The 18,052-nt window shown below is 40.9% G+C and overlaps 1 protein-coding gene across 2 annotated transcripts in view; it reads left to right on the plus strand.

Annotated features, from left to right (window-relative positions):
- Positions 1-18,052, plus strand: part of SLC25A26 (solute carrier family 25 member 26) — a 138,540-nt gene that overhangs the window by 26,199 nt on the left and 94,289 nt on the right. For both annotated transcript variants that reach the window (XM_047840302.1, XM_047840309.1), the window contains exons 4-5: positions 12,667-12,771; positions 14,562-14,609. In XM_047840302.1, coding sequence (XP_047696258.1) covers positions 12,667-12,771; positions 14,562-14,609 — 153 coding nt within the window. The remainder of the gene's footprint in view (positions 1-12,666; positions 12,772-14,561; positions 14,610-18,052) is intronic.

An 18,052-nucleotide genomic window follows, 5' to 3' on the forward strand; every position in this document is an offset into this window, starting at 1 on the left:
TTTTTATATTTCTTGTGATGCTTGGAGAACTTTGGAAGGAGAATTGATCAGTAGTGGGTATAGAGATTGACCTCACAGGTGAAACATAGCTTGATGTTGACCTTTGATTTTAAATTTGGTTACAGTTTCATATATTGAAGAGATTTTTAGGGTTTGTGGAAATGCTGGTTTTGACACTCCAGATATCTCGGCACTTTCTTTCTTTTTTTTTTTAAAGTTTGCATACATATTTTTATTGCAAACATTGATGAAAGAGTGAACATCACAAGATTTTTAAGCATAAAAATTAATATGTAGGAAAATGGACCAACTTCAAGGAGACAAAGCAATAATGTTAAATTTGTTACAGTTATGGAAATCTTGTTCATGTATTTTTTTTAAAATTTTTTTAGCTCGGACTTTTTTATTTTATTTTTAATTAATTTCTAAATTTACATCCAAGTTAGCATATAGTGCAACACTGATTTCAGGGGTAGGTTCCTTAATGCCTCTTACCCATTTAGCACATCACCCCTCCCACAACCCTCCAGTAACCCTCTGTTCTCCATATTTAATAGTCTCTTATGTGTTGTCTCTCTCCCTGTTTTTATATTATTTTTGCTTCCCTTCCCTTATGTTCATCTGTTTTGTATCTTAAATTCCTCATATGGGTGAAGTCATATGATACTCGTCTTTCTCTGACTAATTTCACTTAGCATAATACCCTCTAGTTCTGTCCACATAGTTGCACATGGTAAGATTTCATTCTTTTTGATTGCTGAGTAGTATTCCACTGTATCCATCTTTATCCATTCATCTGTCATGGACATTTGGGCTCTTTCCACACTTTGGCTTTTATCGATACCACTGCTATAAACGTTGGGGTGCATGTGCCCCTTTGAAACAGCACATCTGTATCCCTTTGATAAATACTTAGTAGTACAATTGTAGGGTAGTTCTGTCTTTAATTTGTTGAGGAACCTCCATACTGTTCTCCAGAGTGGCTGCACCACTTTGCATTCCCACCAGCAATGCAAAAGAGGGCCGTCCTCTTTCTCCACATCCTCACCATCTGTTGTTGCCTGAGTTGTTAATGTTTGCCATTCTGACAGGTGTGAGATGGTATCCCATTGTGGTTTTGATTTGTATTTCCCTGATGATGAGTGATGTTGAGCATCTTTTCATGTGTCTGTTGGCCCTCTGGATGTCTTCTTTGGAGAAGTGTCTATTCATGTCTTTTGCCCATTTCTTCACTGGATTATTTTGTTTTGGGTGTTGAGTTTGATAAGTTCTTTATAGATTTTGGATACTAACCCTTTATCTGATATGTCTTTTGCAAATATCTTGTCCCATTCTGTCTGTTGCCTTTTAGTTTTGCTGATTGTTTCCTTTTTGATTGTGATGAGGTCCCTATAGTTCATTTTTGCTTTTGTTTCCCTTGCCTCTGGAGACATGTTGAATAAGAAGTTGCTGTGAGTGAGGTCAAAGAGGTTTTTTGCCTGCTTTCTTCTTTAGGATTTTGATGCCTTCCTGTCTTACGTGTAGGTCTTCCATCTGTTTTGAGTTTCTTTTGTGTATGGTGAAAGAAAGTGGTCTAGGTTCATTTTTCTGCATGTCGCTGTCCAGTTTTCCCAGCACCATTTGCTGAAGAGACTGTCTTTAGTCCATTGAATATTCTTTCCTGCTTTGTCAAAGATTAGTTGGCCATGCGTTTGTTTGTGGGTCCATTTCTGGGTTTTCTATTCTGTTCCATTGATCTGAGTGTCTGTTTTTGTGCCACTACCATTCTGTCTTGATGATTACAGCTTTGTAATACATCTTGAAGTCCGGGATTGTGATGCCTACAGCTTTGATTTTCTTTTTGAGGATTGCTTTGGCTATTCGGGGTCTTTTCTGGTTCCATAGAAATTTGAGGATTGTTTGTTCCAGCTCTGTGAAGAATGCTGGTGTTATTTTGATAGAGATTGCTATCTTGGCACTTTATTAAACCAGCTTTCCAAAGCCATTCAGTATCCATTTTCTCAATAAATGCCTGAGAAATGTATATACCGCCTTTTTATTTTAGTAACTTATATCAGTTTCATAGAGCATAAACTTTTGGTTTCAGATTCATACAGCTGTAGTTTCCAAACGTGACAGAAAGAAAGGGGTGAATGTAGGAGAAGCAAATTTTCATTGGTAAGGTAAAAAGAAATGGAAAACAAAAACATTTATAGCTGTCATTGGTCAGAAAGGAATAGAGATCTAGAGCAAATAAGAAATAGTTTGGTGATTTTCTGTAACGTTTATTTTGATAGAAGATTGTTAGGTTGCAGACAGATTCCTTAGAAACAATAACGTATTTTGTTGGTATCCAGTGTGTCCACAATTACTTTATTGTAGCAACTATAAGTGTATGAAAGAGACAGAAGCATGCTGCCATAATAATTGTTCCCTGTAGCTGCGCCTTGATTAAAACTTAATGACGAATCAATAGAACCATAATTACCACCTTCTACCTTATGTTTGTAATTTGGAATACAGTAAAATCGATCAAATAAGATTTAATATGTAACAACAGTTAGAGTCTTGTTTGTGCCACTTTTATTAGGAAGGTGGCTGTACCAAATCTCTAAATCCCTACCTCAATTATTTTACAGCTCAGCTTTCATCAGACACAGAAGAAGTCCTGTGAGAAGTAGAATTTGTAATTAGATCAGAAGGGTTGGGCAGGTTTACTTTAATACAACAGATGCTGTAACGTTACAGTAATAGTGGTTTGTTTTTAGTGTTTAAGATTTAACTTTTCCTGGGTCTTATTCTACTTTTGGCTTAGATTCATGTTGTTTTCAGAAACGAAAGATCCTTGAAATTTCTTTGTAGCCTAAGGCAGCCACTCTGAATTTAATGTATGCATGGGTGACGTGTGGATGTCCTTATACACGTAGGTGCAGGTTGATTATCCTTTTGGTCCCATTCTAATTTGGAATTGAGAAAGCTAGGAAATAAAATTTATCATATTTTGTAGTTGCTTTTCTGAGAACCTCTAACAGTAATTCTCCAGGCGTAGTCCAAAGAGCACCTAGACTCCGTTGCCCGGGCAGCTGGTTACAGATGAAGATTTTTGGACATGGCACCAGGAGCCCTGCTTTTTAAACACAATTCATGGGTGGTTCTGGTGCTCAGTGCTATTTAAACACCACTGATTTAGAGTTATCAAAAATTTAAGGGGCACCTTGGCGGCTCAGTCAGTTGAGTGTCTGACTTCAGCTCAGGGCATGATCTTGAGGTTGGTGAGTTTGAGCCCTGCGTCAGACTCGCTGCTGTCAGTCTGTCGGCACAGAGCTCACTTGAGATCCTCTGTCCCCTTCTCTCTGTCGTTCCCCTGCTTGCACTTTCTGAAAAATAAATATTAAAAAAATTTAAATGTCTATCCCACTACTCAATTTTTATACTGTATTGGTTCAGCAGTCCCATCCTTACGAATATGTCAGTGGGTGCTGAACACGAGGAGTGCCACATGCTGACCAGAAGTGCCATCCCTTTCGTCTGCCTCAGAATTGCAAATTTGCAGACCCACTGAGGGATCTCGTTTAGTGACAACTGACTGGTTCTGAGGGTGGCAGCTTACTTGGACATGTTGATTCAGATTTGGAAGATAGAGTGAGGTTTGCAGCTACATCTGACATTTTCTTCAAGGCCTGTGCCATCCCAGACCCTTGAAAACGACAGTTTATGCTGTTGTGTAGCTCATCTACCACACCTTTGTTGTGCTGTCGTCCATTTGGGGCTTATGGGTTAGCAGCATATGGATTAGGCGAGTTGTTAGCACATCCTCTTTCTTCAGCTTCCCCACTGAATTGGCTCCTTGGAGGATTCACAGGCCTTGAAGCAGTCTAGCGTCTGTCAGGAGCAAAGCACAGCGCGCGTGTTGGTCACCATTGTGTTTTCCCTGGGGGAGATTTAAGCCATTTTTGATGGTGTTGTGAGTAGCTTTTAAAATGTCTGTTTAGGGGCGCCTGGCAGGCTCACTTGGTAGAGCTTGCGACTCTTGATCTTGGGGTTGTGAGTTCGAACCACTTCGCAGGTAGGGATTACTTGGAAAAAATCTATTTAGTGTTTTTCGTGGTCTTTACTGGCCTTTTTTCTTTTTCTTTTACAGAAGAACCACTGAACAAGATGATAAGATAATAGAAGGAGGTTGACAACTTTAGAAACGTGTTTTATCTTTTGAAATAATCCTAATAGATTTTGAAATACCCATAAATTCTTGGAGAGTCACTTTGGTTTGCAGTTGTAGTATTATTTTGCCAGACCTGTGTGTGGTTGTGTGACCGAGCCATGGAGACAGGGTGAGCAGGAAGGAAGATGACTGCGCCCGAAGTGAAGTGTGGTTATTAACTCAGGCAGCAGCTCCGCGAGGCTGCGGACGGAACTGGTTGTGTCTATAAAGGTGGAGGCGGCACGCATGTACAGGTGTTGCTTGGAGATTTGTTGGACAATTAGAAGCTGAAACTGGACTGTCACATGCTTCGCTACTCTCAAACAAGGGCTTCTGTTTTTGATGCTTTTAAGCACCCGCATCATGGGGATGTGCTAAGGCAGCCTTTTACCCTATTCTGTTTATTAGGTACTGTTTCTGGGAACCTTTTTTTTTTTTCTTATTTTGAATGTTTGTTTTTGAGAGAGAGTGAGGGTGAGTGCCTGCGCTCACGTATGAGTGGAGGAGAGACAGGGAGAGAGAGAGAGAGAGAGAGAGAATCCCAAGCAGGCTGTGCGTGTGGAGCCTGATGTGGGGCTTGAGCCCACAAACTGTGAGGTCATGACCAGAGCCTAAATCAAGAGTCAGATGCTGAACCAACTGAGCCACCCAGGTGCCCCTAAAAATTTTACATTTTTAAGTAATCTCTCCGCCCAGCGTGGGGTTCACACTCAGGACCCCACGATCAGGAGTCACATGTTCTACCTACTGAGCCAGTCAGGTATCCCTGGGAACCTTTTTTCACTTTAGGGCCTTAAGCACATTAGGAACAGACTTTTTTTCTTTTTTCTTTTTTTCATTTAAGAGAGAGAGAGAGGCATGCACAAGCAGGGGGAGGGGCAGAAGGAGAGAGAATCCCAAGCAGGCTCCACAGTGAGTAGAGCCCTGATCTAGGGGCTCCATCCCGGACTCTGGGATCCTGACCTGAGCCAAGAGCAAAGAGTCAGGTGCTCAACCCACTGAGCCACCCAGGCACCCCAAGGAACCCAGACTTTTTAATAGCTTCCCAAGAATCCTAAAGTATAAGAATTACACAAAAAATTATCTCAAGAATGTAGAAATAACTTGCTTTCCACCGTCATCCTTTAAACCCTGTCCTTTTCGTGTCTGTTCCTCACTTGGACGTCTTTGATTCCTGGTACGTAGGCTGCTTTCCTTCAGCTCCTCCATTTACCCTGCAGGTGCAGATTTAGATGGAAAGTCCTTACTAGGTTCTAGGCACTGGGGATAAAACGACAAGATAATACACTGCCTTGGAAAGGCTTGCCATCTGAGGTGGAGATGGACGTTTAAGGTGTAAGTACACTAAAGGGTTACGGGTATTTTAAGTAACGTGAGTACAAGATACACTGAGAGCCTGATAAGAAAAGGAATGGTTTTGTCTCGATGGTGTTGATTCAGGAAAGGCCTGATAGAGCAGCTAACCCTTGAGCCACATTTTAGGGTATGATTGTTAGGTGAGAGGGTGCCAGCACGGGTATTGAGTTTGTGGAAAGTCCTTATTAGACATTTTCAAGTTCTAGATGGAGCATAGGCATGACTGGGCCATCATGAAATGAAGCAGGGCAGGGGGTGCTGGAGGGCTTTGCCTGCTGGGGGAAGGACTTTGGCTGTTATCTTTTGAACGGCTGCGTAGGAGGGCACCATTGGTGGGGATTTTAGGAACCTGCCCTCGTAGCTGTGTGGGGGTGGATGTGGTGTTTGAACGGAACACAGGAGACTACTCCAGAACCCCCCAGAGAGAGAGAGATGAGCAGAGCCTCAACTAAGGCAGAGGTATGGGGTTCACAGGGAGAAGGTGAATTTGAGTGATAAGAGAATTGGCATAAGGATGGTAATTCTTTCATTTTTTTTTTTTTCAACGTTTATTTTTATTTTTGGGACAGAGAGAGACAGAGCATGAACGGGGGAGGGGCAGAGAGAGAGGGAGACACAGAATCGGAAACAGGCTCCAGGCTCTGAGCCATCAGCCCAGAGCCCGACGCGGGGCTCGAACTCCCGGACCGCGAGATCGTGACCTGGCTGAAGTCGGACGCTTAACCGACTGCGCCACACAGGCGCCCCAATTCTTTCATTTTTAAAAAAAGTTTATTCATTTTGAGAGAGACAGAGACAGCATGAGTTGGGGAGGGACAGAGAGACAGGGGGAGAGAGAGAATCCCAAGCAGGCTCTGTGCTGCTAGCACAGAGCCAGATGCAGGACTTGAACTGACAAAACTGTGAAATCGTAACCTGAGTCAAAACCATGAATTGGACACTTAACCGACTGAGTCACCCAGGCACCCCAAGATGGTCGCTCTTTCAAAAACACTTCCAACAGCATTCCTCCAATGCATATTGCTTCATGGATACCTTTGTTAGTATGGGGTGGGGGTGGGGGTGAGGGGATGCATAAGCTTAAACTGTGCAGTGGAGTCTTCTGAGCTAAGTCAGCAAGCACGTCCTGTTTCGCAGTTGTCCCAGCCATCTGAGCCTGAGCGAATGTGCAGAAGGGCCAGGGAGACCCTCTGGGCTTGGCACGACCGATGTCTGCTGATGACCCCACTTTGAGTACAAGCATGGATGTGCAGAGAGGTTTTTCAGGGAGGCTTTTTGTAAAGGACCAGTTTGCCCCACCACCCCTCCAATTTCTTGATGATTTCCTCCTTTAACACATTTCAGATTATTTTCTGTTTTATGGATTTGCTTGTCTCTCCCTAGTGTAGTATGCAGCATTAATTCAGACCATATTGATTCTTGATCTAGGACAGTGTGTTTCATTGACTATCTTGTTTACTTACTGGACAAGAGGGAAGGGAAGCTCTGTGTTGGCTTTTTATTTAAGAGCACTATCAGGTTTTGGAACACAGTTAAGTTCAATTTTATAGAAACAGTGAACAAGATTTTCATGTAAGATGATGATGTTGAAATCATTTCAAGCCACGGGAATATTTGGTCAGTTAGTGCCACTACATTTTAAATGGAAACGCCAAACACTTGTCTCCCCAAGGACCAAACTACTGATTAGCCACTTCTCTGTAAGTCTGCACTTTGTCAGTGATAAACCTTTACTTTCTCACATGCTCTTTGGTTAAGATTAGGGTTCTTACTAGCATAATGAATTAAATCCCACTGTCATAGAATTGCTCTAATTTGTAATTGTATACTTTTCAATATTTGAATGCCTATTCTCTAACACTGTGATTGATGCTAAAAAACATAGAGTAACACATTTTTATCCCTGTCCTTGAAGAGTGTATGAATAATAAATTGGATAAATTTATTAAGTAGCTGGAGAATATATTGACTGCCTCTGTAAGGAGACAGTATAAGGGTCATACCTGTCCAGTAACATAGATCAGGCTTGGAACTCTGACTTGTTATGCACCCTGTTTGCTATGTGTGTCCGTAGGCCATATACCTAACTTCACTGAGCTGCTATTTTCCTCATCTTGAAAAACAGGGTTAATGCTACCCAACTCACAGTTCTTGTAAGAATTAAGTAGGGGCGCCTGGGTGGCTTAGTCGGTTAAACGTCCAACTTCGGCTCAGGTCATGATCTCACAGTTCGTGAGTTCGAGCCCCGCGTCGGGCTCTGTGCTGACAGCTCAGAGCCTGGAGCCTGCTTCGGATTCTGTGTCTCCCTCTCTCTCTGCCCCTCTCCTGCTCATACTCTGTCTCTCTCTGTCTCAAAAATAAATAAAAACATTTTTAAAAAATTTTAAAAAGAATTAAGTAGTACATCACTTAAAAAGTGCTCAGCCTAGCATCTGATCTGTAAAGTCCAATTTTCCAGTGCATGTCGCACAAAGTGCTTTATGTAGCACATTTTCAGAATTACATATTTTTTGGAGAAAATCATTTCAGAAGAAGACATTGAAATTGACAGAGTTTCAGTGACTTGTTCAAGGTTCTACAGCTGCTGTGGACAGTTAAAACGCCATTGGAGAATGAATAGTTAAGACGAACATTTCTCTGTGTAGTTTTTACTTTTGATGTAATATTTTAAAAATGGCAGAAGTGGTGCAAAAGTGGAGATGAGAGGTGTATTACTTGGGTAATATTATGAACTCTGATTGCTGTGGGTTTCTTAAAATAAGAAAAGGTTGGAGCTCTAAAATATGCTGTTGGTTACAATGGTAGGCAGAATAATGGCCCTTTAAAGATTTCCTAGTCCCTAAAACCTGTGACTGTGTTACCTAACATGGCAAAAGGGGCTTTGCAGATAAGGTAAAGTTAAGGATCTCGAGGACAAGATTTTCTGGGATTATCTAGGTGAGCCTAAGGTCCTCATAAGTGGAACGCAGGAGTGTCAGAGGTTTTATGATGCTGTGCTCCGTCTTGAAGAGAGAAGAAGGGACCACAAACCACAGAATGCAGTGGGCTATAAAAACAAGGAAATAGATGCTCCTTTAGAAACTCCAGAAGGAACACCAACTGGCTGACAATTTGATTTTAACTCAGTAAGACTTAGTTTGGAATTCTGACCTCCAGAATTCTGAGAGATTAATTTGCGTTATTTTAAGCCACTGAGTATGTGGTACTTTGTTAGAGCAGCCATAAGAAACTGATACAGTTACCTTGACGTTACAGTCTCCTCCACTTTCAGATTTTCTATGAGTTGGTATGTATGCATCTGTCCACAGGGCTTTGTCACCTCCTGGGAAACCATGGCTCCTTTCTGTTACAGAAAGGAACAAAAGTGAAAAAGCCATTTACAGCTTAAGTCTTATGTAACATTCTGTGAACAGCCTTTAGAAACAAAGCCTACACAATGATATAATTTTTGTTGAGAGGACTATTAAATTTCTGTTGGGAGTCTGGATTATCAAGAACAGGAATTTTGTCAGGCAGGAGAAGACTAATATCTACAAAAATTAAATATTTTCTTCTAATGACTTTTGGCTGTTTATGGAGTCTAATAAGTAAGAAAGGTATGACGAACTTGTGTCCCCATATCAGTGGATAAAATTTAAATCCCAAGGATGATAAATTAGGAGTTAGAAATTGCTGCTAGGATGGTTTTATCAATAGCTGTGATTCCATTTGTAACCAGAAGATGGCAGAATTGACACACAGATGAACTTACAGTTAACAAGCTTTTGATTTTAAACGATGGTTCAGAAAGATATGTTAGATTTGGAAACGTGTGTTCCAGAAAGAATTTTGAGAATTACACAAAGAATGTGAAATAAAATACAAGTAAGTAACTTGCACGTTGCAAAATTTTTCAGAGTGTCATAAGGTTTTTCTCCCTCTTACTAACTTGCCACACTGGAGTTTACTCTGCAAAGTCCAAAGCAGCCCTTGCTCTGAATATGATTAAACTTTGGCTGTATTCAGTTTATTTAGGTTTCTGTTGAACTGACAAAGATTTACCTGTCTAAACATGAAGAATCAGCCGAACTAAACTTTGAAACTTTAAGTTCATTAGATGCGTGTTGATATATCTTTGATGGGAAATAATTCTGGAGACAGTAATCAAAAGATGTGGGTTTCATCCTAACTTCCTAAGCCAGGTAGTGCTCTGACCTTCAGTAGCTTCTGTCTCAGGCTGGTATGTATTTAACGTGCTGACGATTGGCTTCTAATATCAGAGACACATTTATGGGTCATTGATGAAGTTTCCTTTAGAAAAATGAAAATCAGGTAAATGATCGTGAGCTGTGTTAAAACAATTGGGGAAATGATGTAATGTTAATGGAAGGTACTTTGGGTGGTGCCCAGTGGCCTCAAAGAGCATTTCAAGAGTGACAGGACAGAGGTGAGGCCATAACAGGCTGGCAGCGAGGTGTGGAGGTGTGGGACGTGGCCGTGGCAGTGAAAGGACCAGAGGTTCCTTTTCGCTGCCTTCACTCATTTTACCAAGTGGGAGGTTGAAGTTGACAGTAGTTTTCTCCCTTTCCCACACTTAGTCTTAGAACTTGTAGTGTTTGTGTCTTGGTGTTTAATAAATACTAAAAGGAGACATTTCAGTTTCCATTACAAAAATAAATTAAAAAAAACATATCAGGGTACGTTGTTTTTTGTAATGTTAAAGAAAAATCTTGGTAGCAGCTTTATTATCAATTTTTAATCTAAACTTTATCTTATTTTTGGCACGTTTAATTCTTTTTTTTTTTTTTTTTTTTTTTTTTTTTTTTAAATTTTTTTTTCAACGTTTATTTATTTTTGGGACAGAGAGAGACAGAGCATGAACAGGGGAGGGGCAGAGAGAGAGGGAGATACAGAATCGGAAGCAGGCTCCAGGCTCTGAGCCGTCAGTCCAGAGCCCGATGCGGGGCTCGAACTCACGGACCGCGAGATCGTGACCTGGCTGAAGTCGGACGCTCAACCGACTGCGCCACCCAGGCGCCCCATTGGCACGTTTAATTCTAATGAAGCCAGTTTTGTATTTTCATGTGGCTTAAAGATGGGGACGTATATTATCTTTATGTTTTATTTTTATTAGTTTTATTTTTTGGTAGACCCTCAACATATAAGACGCTCTTGGATATAATGAAAATGCCACCATTTCTGTGTCATGGATTCATACCGAACCCCAGATTTATGAGGAAGGAATTCTCTAGAGAACGGATTTACCAAGAGACCACGGATGACATTATCTTGATCCCCTTTCATGGAATCACAATACTGTAACGTGTTTTTGTTCTTGTGCAGTGAAATACTCTGTTGTAGCTCAGATTCAAATCTAAGAAAGATCAGAGTTAATAGAAAACCAAATCGAAGGCATTGGAGTTACTGGAGGAAATAGAGGCGTTCCTTTGTGGCCTCTCTCTCATGCCAAAATTGCCACGCCACGGAAGTCAAGAAGCCTTGCTGGGCGCTTTGTACCTCTTCCGTTAGTGAGATTGTTTTTCATCTAAGGACCTTTTCAAAGTTTTTGTTTTGCTTCTGTATTTTTAAGAAATAAAAACATAATGTAAGAACATGAAGGGTTATGAAGCATGAAGTTCCATAAATATTTATGCCAAGTCGCAAAAGTAGACCATTCCTATTTTCTTGACATATTGAGGTCATATTTCACTCTTGACCTCTTGAATTGAAAAATACAAGGAGTTAGTGAACCTTTTTCTTTCTTTTCTCTTTCCTTATTTATTTATTTTCATTTCTTTAATGAGTTTTAGAGGCTGGGGGCTATCCTTTTAGGATCATGTAAGTTTCAGCGGACCTTGTTTTCTGTCCTGGCTTATAAGTATGGATTTAAAAGTTTGCACACTTATGAAGAGTAACACAATTTATACCCAATTTTAGGCCTTAATGATTAGCAGGTGTTTAATCTGTTTTTTGTGTGTGTCCTTATCTGTAAAAATTGGTATTTGTCAAGGTTAATAATAAGTAGGGTTGCACTGAAAAGCACATTAAAAAAATTTGTTTTTAATGTTTGTTTATTTTTGAGAGAGAGCGTGAGCAGGGGAGGGCAGAGAGAGGGAGACACAGAATCCGAAGCAGGCTCCAGGCTATGAGCCATCAGCACAGAGCCCGACGCAGGGCTTGAACTCACGGACCACGAGATCATGACCTGAGCTGAAGTCGGACGCCTAACCGACTGAGCCATCCAGGTGCCCCAAAAAAGCACATTTTAAATTGGCCCTTTCATTTTATTTTCTCCCTCATTTAAAATCTTTGGTCCATAACATATTTGTGCTCTTTGATATTGTGTTAATGAAACTTACCAAGTAATAATACCTGTTCATGATAGAGAATTTAGACATGTGGGTAGGCAGAAAAGGAGAAACATTACTTGTAATCCCACTTTGTTTTTTCAAGTCTTTAATATAGGTAATCTAATGTTAAGTACAAAGAAAAAAAATATCTTAAAAATTCTGGAGTATTGGTTGTTGACCTGTCAGATGTGATTACGGTCTGTTTAGGACCTGTGTCAACTTGAATGCTGGAGCAGGACCCAAGAGTACCTGGAGTTTCTCCTCCGTTGTTGCATGGTGGTGTGGTGATAGGGTCTAGGGTGCTGGGGTTGGGAGCTAGTTGAGGCTGGGGTGGGGAGTGGGACAGATGACTAGGTGTAGCCAGCTGCTGATCAGTCTTGCTTCTGTTGATGTATGCATTATTTACAGTAGAGCAAAAGCCCTTTTGGTTCATTCTTTCAGCCTGTTTGAAATGACTGGCATGTGAACACTAGGTGATGCTGTTCTAGGTGCTGGGGGTTCAGAATAAGTCAGTGTGTTTCTTGCCATTGAGGGACTTCTAGACAGATGGGTCTGGAACAAGATGGCAGGAGGTGTGAGGATATCTATAAGCACAAGGGAGATAAGTTTCTGGGCTGACAAAACAATGCATGTCCATTAAGGGTCTGAGGCTTTTAGGTTGAAAAAATGCCTTTGGACATGTTGCAGTGACCCTTTATATTATTCCTTTTTGACTGTATTTTTTTGATTATGAAAATAATTTCAATTTTCATAGCAGTTACTTCTTTTTTAAGATGTAATTAATTAAATTATATATTTTAGGTTGCCTGTCTGATTCGTGTTCCTTCGGAAGTGGTTAAGCAGAGGGCACAGGTGTCTTCCTCTTCAAGAACATTTCAGATTTTCTCTAACGTCTTATATCAAGAGGTGAGATATGTTTTTAAACTCTTTCTTTATTGAGAAAGATTTTATTAAAAAAATTTTGTTTTAATGTTTCTTTTTGAGGGAGACAGAGACAGAGTGTGAGCAGGGGAGGAGCAGAGAGAGGGAGACACAGAATCTGAAGCTGTCTTCAGGCTCAGAGCTGTCAGCACAGAGCCTGACACGGGGCTCGAACTCATGAACCGCGAGATCGTGACCTGAGCTGAAGTTGGATGCCAACTGACTGAGCCACCCAGGTGCCCCGAGAGAGATTTTATAATAGCTAATATGAACACTGTGGTTCTCATCCCAGGGGCCTTAGAAGAGACCATGAAGATAAATTTAATGCTCAATCATAGCAGCTTTTTATGCCAAGGTTATCTTTGCTTTTTTATTTGTTTTCAAATTTTAATTTTAATATTTTTTCTCCAAATTTCTAAACAACACGTACTGAGTGCCCCCACTGTGTACATGTCCTACATTGTCATTGTCCTGTAGTAGTTTCAGAATCAGACATGGAATAAATCATAAAAATGTGAAGTGAATAAAGATACCATGTTAGAATGTTACCATAGAATTTGGGGACCCATGGAAGAGGAGTACAGTAATGGGCATAGTGACCAGCATCATTATGTTTATATTAAAATTAATTCCGGGGGCGCCTGGGTGGCTCAGTCAGTTAAGTGTTCACCTTTGGCTCAGGTCATGATCTTATGGTTCATGAATTCGAGCCCCACATTGGGCTGTTCACCTGCTTCGGATCCTGTCTCTGTCTCTCTCTGTCCCTCCCCCAACCACATGCTCTCTCTCTCAAAAAAAAATAAATGTTAAAAAAAATTAATTTCTTTTTTACTTGTTAATGTTCCACTGTGGATCAGAGGTCATTCTTGCTGGCCAAGTCACTAGGGACCATCAAGCTGCTTTTCTTTGTATTTTTTTGCAGAAGCCCCCTCCTCCCGTGTTTTTTTTTTTTTAATTTTTTTTTTTCCAACGTTTTTATTTATTTTTGGGACAGAGAGAGACAGAGCATGAACGGGGGAGGGGCAGAGAGAGAGGGAGACACAGAATCGGAAACAAGCTCCAGGCTCCGAGCCATCAGCCCAGAGCCTGACGCGGGGCTCGAACTCATGGACCGCGAGATCATGACCTGGCTGAAGTCGGACGCTTAACCGATTGCGCCACCCAGGCGCCCCTGTCCCGTGTTTTGAAAACAGTATTCAGTCACATGGAAATTTCAATGGGTCTAGGTTTTAGAAAAGTTACTCTTAATAGTTTTTTTGTCACTTAGGTGAGGAAATAACTGAGTATTTGATCAGAGGATCATGAGATCAATCCAGTAAAGAGACCCTATTGTGAATCATGTGGACAGTTGAATAAATCAAGGCTTGTCCAGAGATATTTATCACCTTGGAGGATTATTAATGAATTTCTGATATCTTCTGTTTGAAACTATGAAATATAATTCTGTTTTTATAGGAAAGGATGGTTGGCGTTTTGTGTGCATTTGAATTTGGAAATACATACTGAAATCATCTCAAGTATTGTTTTCAGGAGCAGAAATTCTGAAAGTGACTGAAGTAGTCAGTTTGATTATTTTAGACATGTTCCCATTTTAAAGAGAGCTTACCCAAGCTTTATATATTTCAGGCCAGTTTATAACCTTTAACCTCTTATAGAGTGTGGTCGTTGTGCAAGCTTTAAAACTCAGACTTCAGCAACTCTGCCTTACTCAGAGTATCATTCAGATCTCTGTGCTGTTCTAACTTACTGAGCTCTCGGCCTTTTGTTTGTTTCAGGGCATCCGAGGATTGTATCGAGGCTACACAAGCACAGTTTTAAGAGAGGTAACTCACTTAATTCCCAGTACTGAAGTGCAAAAGAATGATGTGCTTTGTTCGGCAAATTCACTCAGAGAAACTGGTTGAAAAAATTAAAAAGGGATACTTTGATCACCTTTGAAACACCGTTTAGTCTTACCCTGGTTCTTATAGCTGACGAATGGGCCAAATAGGTTCACTAAAAGAGCAATCCCACTGGTCAGAATGGCACCCACGCTTTGGCTTCATTGGTGCTAGGTTGGTTAAATGTCCGTTTTGGCTGAAATCGTAAGAAGCAACCACTGAGGTTAAGATACCAAGTTAATTACCAGAAGACACAGAGTTAATGAGAAATTGGTAATGAAAGCAACGTGCTAAGAGACAAGTGTCTCCAAAGTCTGTATCATGCGGTGCGCTGTTGTCTTCCCGATGGCCATCGCAAGGTACAGTGAGCCCCGGACCGCTGGCCCTGCAGGTGGCTGGCCGTGCAGTGTGCCCCCAGGCAGCCGCTTTGCCTTCTGAGACTTCTGACTCGAAAATTCTGGGATTCAGTATTTTTCTTCTTTTCGTTGAAAAAGCAAAGTGATTTCAGTATATTGCTTGTAGGAAGTATGTTTCTAATTTTTGCCTCACATAGAGGGCAATATTTTGAAGTTCAAAGGGTGATTTACATAAGATTTAAGATCAGTCTTTGGTTTGGGACAGAATCATAATTTTCTTTCTTCCCTTTTTTTTTTTTTTTCTTTTTAAGAGTTTAATTCCTATGATTTTTTTCAGCTGTATTGAGATATTGTTGACAGGTACAATTGTAAGGTATTTAAAGTGTACGTTGTGATGATTTGGTCTATATATCCCTTGTGAAAGGGGTTGGGACATAATTTTCTATTAAAGAAAACAGGAGAATCTGCATGCATACCTGTGCTCTCTATCCTTTTTTCTATTTGAAGTTCCTTGGTCAGTAACATGTTTGCATTTACAAAAATGTTTTTAATTTAAATAAATGTTGTCATTAATTAGCAAAACTTTGAAATGATTTGAAATCTCTAATTTTATTTCCAGGTAGTTTTTGATTACGTTTTGTTTTTACTATAGATTACAATCTTCTTTATGAAATACAAGCACCGTCACATGTTTTATAAAGCTTTGATTTCTGCAAGATAACAACCTTAATGTAGTGTGGTGTAGTTGATGTAGATCTTTGAAAAAACTTCTTTTGAAGGAAAACTGAATGTTGTAAAGTGAGTTTGTTTGTGTGATGATGACTTCTGTCTTTCAAAAATATCACCCACGCTGTCTCTTGGTTCTTACTTATTTTCTGACTCACTAAACACGTGTGATTTAGTCAGCTTTCACCTGGGTGCAGCAAACCCGGGGCCGGTGGGGAGGGGTGGGGGCAGTGAACCTCCTTTATTTTTCAGAGAGATGCTGAATAAATGAATATATTTACATGCCCGACAATACTGGTTTTGCATACAAACAGAAAACACATGGTTACACCTGCTTTCTATTCTTGTAAAAATTTGTTTTGACATATGTCACACTAGTAATTAATTTCTGGGCTGCAGTTTTTGCACATCATGTGACCCTACTGAGATGACTTTGTTTACTCAGAATGGCAGTGCTTTGTTGGAAATTTAATTGGGGTCTTCTGCATTATGCGTTTTCATAAAAGATCCTTCAGATCTGATTTTAGTTGAAATATTGCTTTTGTACAGATTCTCAGAGAGAATGAGAGAAGAATTACTGCTGAATGAAACAGCTTCTTTTCAAAATGAGAAAAATAAGTAGTGATATGTCTGCTTTAAACAAAATTTTTGCATTATAAATAGTTTCAAGTTCTTACATTATTCTGACACCAATATCGAATCTTTTTGCCAAGAGAGCTTGTTTCATTATTTCAATAAGAAAATACATTGAAGCCTTAGTGCGAATCACCAGGAAACTTACATGTTTATTCTGTGTACAATTATTTCTTTAAAACAAGTTTTATCTCCCTGGGCCATTAGAATGAGATTGGAGTTTGAATCCATGCAGTGTAGGAGATGATGTGTGTTCTTTAGATTTGCTGAATGCCATCCCGTGTTTTCCGCTGCGTTTGATGTTTGTGGAGATTGTGTCTTACCCCTTATGTTCTCTGCAATTATTTTAGTTGCTCTCAACTTTAGACTGAGTGTCAGCAGGTCAGCAGATTATACTGTATGCCTCACCCCTTCCGTATTCATTTTTCTTTTGCTCTGGACCAAACATTGTGGTGCAGTGCTGTTATTGTAAGATGGAAATGGGGAGCGAGTCCGCAGCTGCCCTCCCAGCCAGGCCAGGCCAATTTCCCGTTGTCCTGAAAGTTCTGTGGAGAGCAGCCTCATGATCTTCTACGTAGGTTAGAAGGACTTCTAAAGAGGACGAAAGCTGAGAAAGGCACTTTGTTGCAAAAGAAGTAGGTATAAGTTAAGCTCAGCAAATAGGCTTTATCCACAGATTCTTCTTCACAGTCATTTTAAGAGTGCCTCCTGTGTGTTGGGCACCACGTGAAACGTTTCTGCACGGATCCTCAAGGATTCGTGTTCTTACAGGAAAACAGGCGGGAGTAGGCATTTCGCAGTGCTGTAACTATATGTAGGTACTAGATGCGGCTGAGATGGTAGGGGAAGCAGTGCTTGGGTGGTACTCAATTAGCATTTGTTGCATTAAAAAACATGAAATGTTGACTTAATTCTCGAAGGAGTGGTAGTTAGAAATAACCAAGGAGACAGGAGTTGTAACATCAGGAGCAAAGGCCCAAGGCTGTAAAAGCACGCGTGTACCTCACTTATTAGCTCAGCAGAATTGGAATTTTTATGCGTAGAGAAGAGGCAAGAGTGATTTCCCTCTATGTCAGGCCAAGTGGGGATGCTGCAGGCAGGTGTTCAGCCAAGTGGAGTGTTTGCCAGGAGGAGACGTTGAACCTCTCCCCCTGGCTGGGTGCTTGCCAGGAGACTGGGGGACAGCACATGGGAGAAGGCCTTTGAAGAGCCAGGCATGCGTTCCCTGGTATTTGGAGGATAGATGACTGGCATCTGACTCTTCTCTGCATAAATCTGATGGCAAGATGGTGGTTGGCTCTGCCTCAGTGGAAGGACGTTGCCATTGTGGTCAGGGATAACTCCGGCTTTTTTTTGGTTGATGAGAGATGTGAGATGGGTGAAGATGATGTCTCCCTGTCTCCACAGCTCTGCCACCAGGCTTCACCAAAAGCAGTCCTCCCACCAAATTCTGTCACACATGCTGTCAAAGTCAAGCAGGGCAGACAAGTCCCTCAGCCTGTCTGTAAGTTCATCGAAGCCTTGGATCTCTCCTTTTAGGGCCCCAAATCCTCACTGATTGAAAAGTTCACTCGCAGGTAGGCATGGCAGCCTTTCAAACTTAGTTCCCCTTATTGTCCGTTTTAGACCATAGAGAACCCTCCCCCCCCCCCCCCCCCCCCGCCGCTGCAG

This window comes from Prionailurus viverrinus, chromosome A2, assembly GCF_022837055.1.
Source record: "Prionailurus viverrinus isolate Anna chromosome A2, UM_Priviv_1.0, whole genome shotgun sequence".
Lineage (NCBI taxonomy): Eukaryota > Metazoa > Chordata > Mammalia > Carnivora > Felidae > Prionailurus > Prionailurus viverrinus.